We start from the raw sequence: 10845 nt of genomic DNA on the forward strand, positions 1-10845 counted from the left end.
TACATACAGCTGTGGAAATATGCTCTCTCTGAATCAGCCGCTGAAATAATACTTTTGTGGACACACATCAGTGTTGCAGCACCTGGAGGGAAGTCTTTAGTGGAATATTACACTTATGAACCATGCAGCATCACAGAAATTATTGCTTTGCCATAGGGGAACAAGGCGCTTCCCCATAGTCTGTGCTATATCAGCCATTTACATGCCCACCTCATGTAAAGTCCCAGGGCGAGGTTTTTTTTTTTTGCGCATTTTAGGGATGGAGGTGATTCACTGGTGGTGACACCAGACCTTTCCCTTTCTTCTATGAAGTATGGACTACGAATGTAGTGGTAGAGGGGGGAGGGGGCATTTGCTAAATACAAGTGTAACCTAGTGAAAAAAGGTGGCGTTAGTCTTTAAAGCTAAACGAAATTCTAAAAGAAGGGAAAAAAATAACATGCCGGCTCTTGATTGCTGCAGAGGCATGTAGTGTACTGTAATTAATAAAATAAACCAACCTGCCTGCTCAGTCTTCTGTGGAATGTATACCCAAGCAGAGTTTTTTTTTTTTTTGGTTTGTTTTTTGTTTTTTTGTTTTTTTGCAGAAAATTGTTTTTCTTTGTAATTAGAATTTTTCATATCGTGTCGAGTGGTAATCCCTATCAGATCAGAGCTGGGAATAGACATGCATAGGGGCAATGCCTGTTGGGCCTCATGCACGCAGGATGTTTTTGAGGCTGCTTCTAGTGCCATCTATCAATTTTGTGCTTTTTTTTTTTTTTTTTTTTTTTCTGCTTCTAAACTCCCCTGCATGTTGGCCTGTGTCCTTGCACGCATAGGCTTTTAGCAGCGTTTAGGAAAAAAACCCCGGTCAAGGATAGCCTCTTAGTATATCTGATTCAACAAATAACATGCATAATCTACAAAATTCATATGTTTATTACAAACCTTAAAATAAAAACACACTAGGGAATCTAATTCCACCATGTATCACAGAAAATCAATGAGGCAATGGTCAGAAGGGTAGAAGAATGTCCTACACTCTACGCTGTCACAGCCGTTTCCACAGGGCTTCAAAGTCTCCATGTGACAAGATGCCGGTGAGGGACCTCTTGGACATTGGACCAGTAATGCCAAAGTTAAGTATAGCTGGATTTATTTTCACTTTAAGGCTGGGTTCACACTTATGCGAATTGAATGCGGTTTTCTCCAGCATCCAATTCGCATCTCGATGGAGCCGGTTCACACAGCTCCGGGGTGGCTGCGGTCTGCATTTGGAAAAGTGTCCTGTGTGTCTTTTGACTCTGAATCGGGTGCGAATTCAGGCAAAAATTTGGAACTGATTCTTACCTGAATCGAACAGGGATGCACCAGACTCCCTATTGTGAGCTGCAGCAAGTGTGAATCCAGCCTTAGTCCAACTCTAGTTGTTTTAATTTGGCTGGAGCAGGGAAGGGTTAAGCTTATGTCCAAGTTATGAGTTAACCTCTTGGCAAGATATCCTCTTGCTGTGCTGACCTCTTATGGTGACAGAAAATTATTAAAACTGTTTTTTGAATATGGAAGTGTTTGAATCTGCCAGTTTTTTTTTTTTTTTTTTATTGTATACTATGTACAACTCCCAATTTCTAGAAATCACAACACACTGTTGTACATGCCTTCCTGTCCAGGTGACACTTGCACCCCTGTACATGTCTTAGGGACAGGAAGTGAGAAAACCTCTCTAATAGGGGTCACATATAAGACAAAAAATTGGAGGAATATTGCATTTGAACTTCTGACAGATATATAAGGCAGGCATGAATAAAGCTCTGCTTTAAACATTTCAGCCGATGCTTATACCAAGTCAAGCTTGGGTACATTAAGGCTTCATGTACACATAGCCTACTTTGACTGCTGGCTGTGGGAAAATGCAAAACACTGGTCAAAACGTTCCTATCCTGAATGCGATTCTTCTGCATTCAGGAGAGGGAGGTTGAAGCTCCCCTAACTGCAGCAGCCCCTAAACTGGAAAAGCCTATGAGTACATTGACATTTGGCATTTATGAAGATGAGTTTAGGAGCTTTGCCAAAAAAAAAATGCCAAAAGATCCTACACAAGTTTAGGAGCTGTAGTGTACATTAAGCCTAAACGATGAAGTTTGATTTCTTTAGAAATCAGTGACAGCCGGAGTAGAAAGATTGTCCCCTGCAAACTTGCTGTAGAGGAGGACCCTTGGTCTCTGCAAGAAAATAGTGATCTCATTGGGAGAGGTCCACTATGCCCCCTGCTGTGCTCACCAATCAGTGGGGAGTATGAACTTCGGAGCTAAAGGTCTGCCGCAGTAGGGGGTATGTTGGACCTCTGCTATGAGACCACTACTTTCCTCATAGCCGGAAAAGTTTTCACTCTGTATCTGCTGGCTGGGGGACAGGCTTTTCTACTTGGGTTGTTGTTGCTGCTGTCTAAAGAAAAACTCAAGACATTGACCACCTTTTTGGTTTTGATTCACCTGAAATTTATTTAGCCAATTTAAATGGAAGGGTCAATCTGACTTATCTGTCATGTACAGCTCCCAATTTCTAGAAATCACAACTCACTGTTCAGGTTTTTAGTAAAAAAATTGATAATCTGGGAGCTGATCTGTTTCACCTTATTTTGAGGCAAGCAGTAAAACCGTACCCCGAAGACACTGGCCCATGGTACCAGAAGTTGCCTTATGGACATCTGGTTCTATCTTGCTTACAGTGCTAAATTCTAGCAGGGTTCCTCCTTTCCTTCAAACCATGTGTAGAAAATATTCTGCTGAGGTATATAGACATTCATGACCGTTTATCAGCAATTGCAGTGTTATGTCAATAAGTAGTCAGTTGTGCTTCTGATTAACAGGGCAGAAGTTCTGTTCCCAACTTCTTCTTCTGATTTCCACTGGTCAGAATGAAATCCATGTGTATGAGGCTCTTCCCCAGGTCTGTGTTCATTCTGCTTCCAATGCTCTGGTTGGTGGTATTGGGCACTTGGTCTGAGAAAACTGCCACTTGTTCAGGTAGCTTCTCTACTTCTTTTTTATTGCCCTAAACAGAACAGAAAACAACAAAGCTGGGTTAGTCGGGACAAGAGATCATAGGGCCCTGTACAGCTTACCTGACACCCCCCCTCAATACTGTATGTACTACTTCTACTAACTCACTGCTGGCCTTGGGCCAGGCAGTTATTATTTAGGAGTGTTCAATGGCAGCACACACATGATGGAGATCCCACTGCCTTTACCAGTCTGCTTGCTCAGCATGTGATTGGTGCAGTCCTTGGCATCACCCTGTACAATTCTCCCCTCTGCCAGCCTTCCTCACAGTCCAGCTGTTTCCTGTGCCTGTCACATGAGTAATCAGCCCTAGGCGATTGTCCTAAAGATCCCAATTAATGCACAACCCATACTCTCCAATCTTGCTGCCCAGAGAGGGACTGAGTCCCCCTTGCTTCTCCCTGTCTGGTTCTGCCATTCCTACTCCTCAGCCACCCTCCCCTGCATCACCCTACACCATCCTCACTTCTGCCAACTTCACTCACCACCTTCTTCCTATGACTGCAGCGTTCCCCTGCTCACCGGATGGAGCTCAAGCCCAGTACGGGAGGACTAGCTGTATCCCCCAATCGGTGCCTCAGGTTGGGGCTATAATAAATGGCTATAGCAAATAAAATAAAGTTCTCAAAAGGAGGAAAAGGGTATAAGGCCTAGTTCAAACAGGATACACATTGGGCTTCAGAACAATGGGCATAGCTAGGAACTATCTGCCTTTCACCCAGAGACTCCAACTAAGCTGTTTTATTACCTTGTCTCTGGGCCAGTCACTAGTTTGACTACCTTCTTTTTGTCTGGAACATTGAATCTTTTTCTGCTAGTCAGAGGACAATAGAGATAAAATGACTAGATTTGGTCAGGATCAAGGTCATAGTCAGGATCAGTGTGATTATATAGGAGGAAAAAAAAAGCAGCAAAATGGGCACTATTATTTCTTGGCTGTACTCTGGCTAAAAACAACAAATAATATACACATAGGAGGTATTGTGAATGCCAAGAGTAGAATTTATTTCATTGGTTTTATTTTTGGTGGTGGGCCATGGTAATGACAAGAAATCTACAGCCACATTTTAAAAAAATGGTTACTATTTTGGGGCAGAATTTGAAAATTTTTTGCATGTTTTTCTTGGAGGATACATACCACTAAGGCCCCTTTCACATGGCCTTGACCGATCGAGTCTGCCTGTCAGTTTTTTAGGTGAGCCTATTCAGACCCTCCATTGCCCTCTATGGAGCGTTGACACCCACCGACATTCGATCCAATCCTATCCACTAAAAACAGGTGGATGAGGTTTCAATCCCCATCCGTCGATAGGATGACAGTTGGGTGTAAACAGATGTCTGTTTATAACCGTCTGCCCATAAAGGACAGTGGGCTGTGTCTGTATCCATTCTTAATAAGCAGAGCGGGCATGGACAAGCCACCCGCCTGCAGCAGGGATCAGCGGACAGATTCCCTGCAGGGCAGGTGGAGTCCGCCTCATGTGAAAAAGGCCTGAGGGGTTAGTGGGCAAAAAGCAAAAATGACAAGCATTTTTAGAACGAGAGGTCAACAATGACAATATATATATTTCTCTCAGACTCTCACTAAGAGTCGGTTCACATTAGAAGCGGCACGACTTGCAGGTCGCCTCACCGAGGCGACCTGCACACGACTGCCGCGGCGACTTGCAAGACGACTTCTGTATAGAAGTCTATGCAAGTCGCCCCCAAAGTAGTACAGGAACCTTTCTTCTAAGTCGAAGCGACTTGCGTCGCACCGATTAGAACGGTTCCATTGTACAGAACGGGAGGCGACTTGTCAGGCGGCTAGGTCGCCTGACAAGTCGCCCCCGTGTGAACCGGCTCTGAAGGTTTTCTTTTGAAGAGAAGGGGGGGGGGGGGTTGCTAAAACCCAACCACTCTGGTGCAGCTGTGAATGGTAGCCAATCAGTTTCTAACTTCAGCTGGTTTAATTAAGCTTTGTCAATAAAACCTAATAGCTGATTGTTTTTTATGAAGAACCATACAACCATACCTCCCAACATTTTGAGATGGGAATGAGGGACACCTACTAACAAATGTATGTAGGCATAGGACACGCCCCCTGCCACACACCCTTAAAGGAGAATTAACCTAAAAAAAAAAAATAGGGGGTTAATTAAATCCACAAGACTTTATTTTACCACTACTATTCCTTTATATTGGCTTTTAAAATGTAAAAATGCAGCAATTTAGAAATTGGATGAAAGGTTTAGCACTGGGAAAAACTTTTTGAAAGATAAAAAGTGCATTTTATATACGACTATATGGATCAGACCAAAAATGAGGGACAAATGAGGAGGAATGAGGGACAGAGGGACATTGCTCCAAATCAGGGACAGTCCCTCCAAATCAGGGACAATTGGGAGCTATGGAAGAACTGCACCAGATTTTGCACACTCCCGTTTTAGTAAATCTCCCCCACTGTCTTTGCCAAGGCCCCGCTCCTTATGCGCACCTTACCGGCACCCTGAAATCACCGACCAAAGAGGAGTGATAACATCTCTCTAGACTGGTTGCTAGGCCTGAGAACTGTCACAGGGATGGAAGTCAGATGCTCCCCCATGCCTGGAAACATTCGATAGTGTCACCGGCTGCAGCAAAGAAAGGAGTGCAGGTCAGTATAGCTGGGTTGGAGGGAGTCCTTTGCAGATCCACTGTCACATTTCATGGGAAAGGGGACAGTGAGAGAAGTATGTATTCTGTCATTGTTGACCTCTCCTTCTAAAAATGCTGGTTGCTTGGCTGTTATGCTGAGCAAATGACAATAGTACTTTAAGTCAGAAAACAAGTATGCAGATCCGGAATTCTCTTGCTGTATACTTGTTCTAGGACAGATACTTAGCACCAAAGCTAGATACAGCCAGAAAGCTAGCATTTTCACAAGGAGGTTAGTTTTAGCAGGCAATATTTGTTTTCCAGTTCTTTTTTTAAAAAACAATTATTAAAAGCTTGCCTTACCAGTGCATCATACTCCTTTAGGAAGCTCCAATTTTCATGCCTACATGAAGTAAAAGAAAAATCATCTTCATTACTTATTTGTTACTTTATACTGGTAGCAGCTTTGACCAGCTTAAAGAAGAATTCCAGGTATAGATATTTTATACATTATATTGGTCCAGCTTGGTCCAATGTAACCATGCATTTACCATACCTGGCCGATCCCCCTGAAATCATTGCCCAGCCTCTCCACTTCTTCCAGTTAGAGAACAATTTTTTTCATTCAGAAAATGCAAAGCATTCTCTGACTGGCACCTGTTTCACGTGGATGACCTCCTGTGTTCAGAATACAGCAAGGCAACTATTTGGCGTGGGACCTGGAAGTAAGTGGAGATCACTGGATTAGCAATGTCTACTTCATTGATTTCTAGTTTCCAGTTACATTGGCCAGGTATGGTAAATGTATAAGTAAATATGTAAAAATATACAGTACCCTGCTTGGAATTCATCTTTAACATAGTCTATAACACCCCCAAACCAATAGCTAGCTAGATAGACATACAGATATTTACAACATATGCAGTATATATATATATATATATATATATATATATATATATATATATATATATATTTCATCAGCACCCTCCCTTCTGGTAAAATAGAAAATGAATGGTAACAAATGGAACAATCCAACTATGAACAGAAGTGTGATTAGACTTTTCCATAATACAAGTGAGGGAACATATCCTGAATAGTGTCAAAGACAGAAATAAAGAAAATGAAAAATTTGTAATCATTGTTCCCCATTCCATCTCCTAAATGTTTTTTTTACAGCTCTACAGTTAAAACAGTGGTTTGACAATCAAATCTAATTTCAAATTATTCATGCGCTGGTACATGGTCCCTCAGCATTTGGGAACATTTGTCTCCAATGCTTCTGATTAATGTTTTAGGCCCTAAAGGGGATGTCAGACTCGGGTTGCCCATTTACACATATGGTGGGAGTGCCCAAAATTAGAAGACATTGGACTGGTGTATCAATTGGTCTATGTACTCCTGGGGAAAGATATTCCAAAAAACTCAAAAGAAGCTTTATTAAACCTGAAACCTGAGTTGTACGAATAAGCCATTTCATCTACTGGCATTTATTTTCATGGCGGCTAAACAGATTCTAGCAAAAAGCATGATAGTTGTCAACCCCTACAACTGGCCAAATTAAACAGTAAATTAATTTCTCAATGAGAAAATGGCAGCATTCCTCCAAGACTCCAACTAAATTCAAATGGATTTGGATGCCCTGGATCGACCACCTGATTCTGATTGGATGCTATTGGAACTTTGATGAAGTAGCCGTTAATCCCAACAATAGGGTGACGAGAACCCAACCTCCCACCCATCTGTAACACTCCTTTCTAGAACTCTCTACTACTGTATAACTCCCAACACTTCAATTCTTTTGCTCTGACTTCCCACTTTCGCCTACCAACAATTTCATACCAGGGGTGGTAGATATCTATGATGAACTCTCCTCCTTTTGGCTCCTTCAGGAACTTCTGAGCTTTGATTAAATAAAACTTGAAACCTGGCAGACACATCCATACATGATCAATGATCATTCATAGTGAAATGACTGAGCAAGTGAGAGGATGTCTTTCCAATGTGAGGGAAATCTCTTGAGATGGCCATATAGCAGTAGAATTTTGTTTAACCACTTGCTTACTGGGCACTTAAACCCCCCTCCTGCCCACACCAATTTTCAGCTTTCAGCGCTGACGCACTTTGAATGACAACTGCGCGGTCATACAACACTGTAGCCAAGTGAAATTTTTATCATTTTTTTCACACAAATAGAGCTTTCTTTTGGTGGTATTTAATTACAGTTGGGATTTTTATTTTTTGCTAAACAAACAAAAATAATGGAAAATTTTGAAGAAAAAAAATCATGTTTCATAGTTTGTTATAAAATTTTGCAAATAGGTAATTTTTCTCCTTCATTGATATGCGCTGATGAGGCGGCACTGGTGGGCACTGATAGGCTGCACTGATGGGCACTGAAAGACACAGTTAAGGTGGCACTGATAGGCACAGATAAGGCAGCAATGATGGGGACAGATAAGGCGGCACTGATGGGTAGTACTGATGGGCACTGATAGGTACCACTGATGGATGGCACTGATAGGTGGTACTGATAGGTGGCACTGATGGGCACTGATAGGTGACACTGATGGGCACTGATAGGTGGCACTGATGTTCAGGACTGTAATGATGCACTGATTGTGGACACTGATGGGTGGCACTGTGGGCACTGATAGGTGGCGCTGGTGGGCACTGGTAGGTGGCTGCTAGGTGGCACAGGTGGGCATTGAGGAGCTGGCGGCAGCTCTCCGTGATCGGGACTGATGTCCCTCTCATGGCCGCTGGTGATCGACTTCTTTTTTTCTCCTCACGCTATCAGCGTGAAGGGAAAAAATAGCCGATTACTGGCTCTGTTTACATCACGTGATCAGCTGTCATTGGCTGACAGCTGATCACGTAGTAAGGGGTCGGGATCGACCCCTTACTCCGATCCGTGATCCAGCGAGTCTCATAGACTCACTGATCACAGAGTGCACCACGCGCGCCCTGCTGGAGGCATGCAGGCCGCTCAGGTATGGGAGGACGTCAATAGACACCCTCCCGGCAAAGCAAGTGTGCATGGTAGCCGTCATTTTGCTATAGCACGGATCTGAAGAAGTTAAAATGTTTTATTTTCGTCAACTTTCTAATGCAGTCTTTCTCAACCAGGGTTGCTAGAGGTTTCTTGAGCAATACACACTTTCTACTTCACAGATAAGTGACCACCAACACTAATATCTTTTTAGATTTCTGTAAGAGAGACATTCCTCACACTGACCATCAATGTAAGAAGTATTCTTCCCACTGACCACCACACTAATGTACCAGGAGCTGGTAATATAGTAATTATTGTCAGGGGTTTCCTAAAACCTAAAAGTAATTTAAGCGTTCATCCCTGTTAAAAAGGTTGAGAAAGGCTGTTCTAATAATTAGTGGGGTCAAATTGATGATCGGTTTCAATCGTAGTGATGAGAAAATTCAAAGGCGCAGGATAGAAAATTTTTTTGTGTATGGACAAAGTTCTAAGTGTGTGTGTGTGTGATTTTTTTTTTCTTTGTTCAGGAAAAAATCGTACATATTGTAATGCAGTCTATTTAGTTCATCTGGGATTTCATTCAGAATGCAGATCTGGACAAAGGGCTTTCAAGTGAAATCAATCGACTCAGTGATAGAAAGAAAGAATGTTCTGATGGATGATTTTTATATGAACGTTCAAATGAAAATCTGTGTATGGCCAGTTTTTGTCTCAGGAATAAATGCCCCCTTTGGAAGATTTACCCTCTATTTCCATTCTGGTGGCAACTCAAAATTTTGGATTTATTCCCACTTTCATTACCAGTGACATTGGTCATCAGAACAGTTAAGTTTCTACAGGTGGTAAAAGGGTGATAAAAAAAAAGGTGGTTGATCCACATTTTTACCAGCCCCCCCGACCACCCACTGCATCTACAATTTAACTTAATGAGTGATCAGGTCTATTCACGTTGCCACAGCCATAATGTTTTGAACATTTTTACTTGGCATAGAGTGGTAAAGTCCTCCGCTTGTGTGAAAGGGGCTTTGGGGTAGTGCATCTCCCTAAAGGGGACACAGGTTGCAATAAAAACCTGACAGTGGTTCAAACTCCTCTCTATCAAAATCGAAAAAAGTTTTGCCTTTAGTTATAATGTAATCGCCACACATTGGGAACCAATAGTTGCCTATGGTGAGAGGTACCAAGTAGTAGTTATTAATCACCCACATTTGAAGAATTGGGGGATCGTTAGCGTATCAAATTGTAAAAGTTGTAGAAATGCACCAGAAAAAACTCCTACCCACAACTTTGATACAACTACATTTTTTTTAGAAATCTCAATGACTTACCATTTTTTTTCACCTCTCCTTTCTGCTTCCACAAACTCTCTCCATACATGGTCCTGCCTGACCGCATCCCCCCAAGTTTGCTGCTCTTTATCCTTATTGGACAGAACAGGGGAATGTTTGGTCCCAGCGTGGCTCAGTGACACGGAAGAAGTGGATGTCAGCTTTGTTTTGGGTTTGTCTGGCATCCTATACCCGGCGGAAGTGGCCCTCCTTAACGGAATCTGTCTGCTGCCCATTTCCAGCGTCTGCTTAAACAAGACAAGGAGATAAAGTTCCAATGATGAAATCCCTTGCTTTTTCTACGTTGTGTAATTAGGCGAGCTCTTAGAATGATTTCATTAGTGCGTGGAGGATGTGAGCTGTGCTTTTGCTGTGTTGTGGAAGTAAATAGCACAGAGAAGTATACACATTGCCGGTGTGTTTATTGTAGCCATGGGTAACCAGATCTACGACAGGGATCATGAATACTTAGCAGAACAAAAGAACTAAGCAGCCAAGACTTTGCATGCATTACTTCATAGGGGACTGCTATGGAGATCAGGGAAGATCACAGAGGACACAAGGCACAGGGGCCAGATAGAAAGGGAGAGTCAAAGATCAATAGGGCTGGATTATATTACATAATTATTAAATTATTATTATTGAATTATTGTAGGCCTGGTCCACATCAGATTTGTTTTCATTTATTTACATATAATACAATACATACAATACATTTTCCAGGGCAGGCAAGGTGAATGGACAAGAGGAAATGTTTATTTTAAGAGCGCCTCCAGTGCTGAAGACAAAAATAGCATGGCCGAGTGATGATGGTTTCGACTGACCTAAGTTTGGTTGTCGAAGATAAAATTTTCGTAGTCAC

At 42.3% G+C, this 10845-nt stretch overlaps 1 protein-coding gene across 1 annotated transcript; it reads right to left on the reverse strand.

The window, feature by feature from the left end:
• Positions 1 to 1462: 1462 nt before the first annotated feature.
• CIMIP5 (ciliary microtubule inner protein 5) lies at positions 1463 to 10410 on the reverse strand. Its single transcript, XM_073625377.1, has 3 exons — positions 9984 to 10410; positions 6024 to 6063; positions 1463 to 3036 (listed from the first exon to the last, which is right to left on the reverse strand). The coding sequence occupies exons 1-3, from the start codon at positions 10217 to 10219 to the stop codon at positions 2845 to 2847; spliced, it is 468 nt and encodes a 155-aa protein (XP_073481478.1). The 5' UTR covers positions 10220 to 10410; the 3' UTR covers positions 1463 to 2844.
• Between the last annotated feature and the right edge of the window lie 435 nt (positions 10411 to 10845).

Source organism: Aquarana catesbeiana, linkage group LG04 (assembly GCF_042186555.1).
Source record: "Aquarana catesbeiana isolate 2022-GZ linkage group LG04, ASM4218655v1, whole genome shotgun sequence".
NCBI lineage: Eukaryota > Metazoa > Chordata > Amphibia > Anura > Ranidae > Aquarana > Aquarana catesbeiana.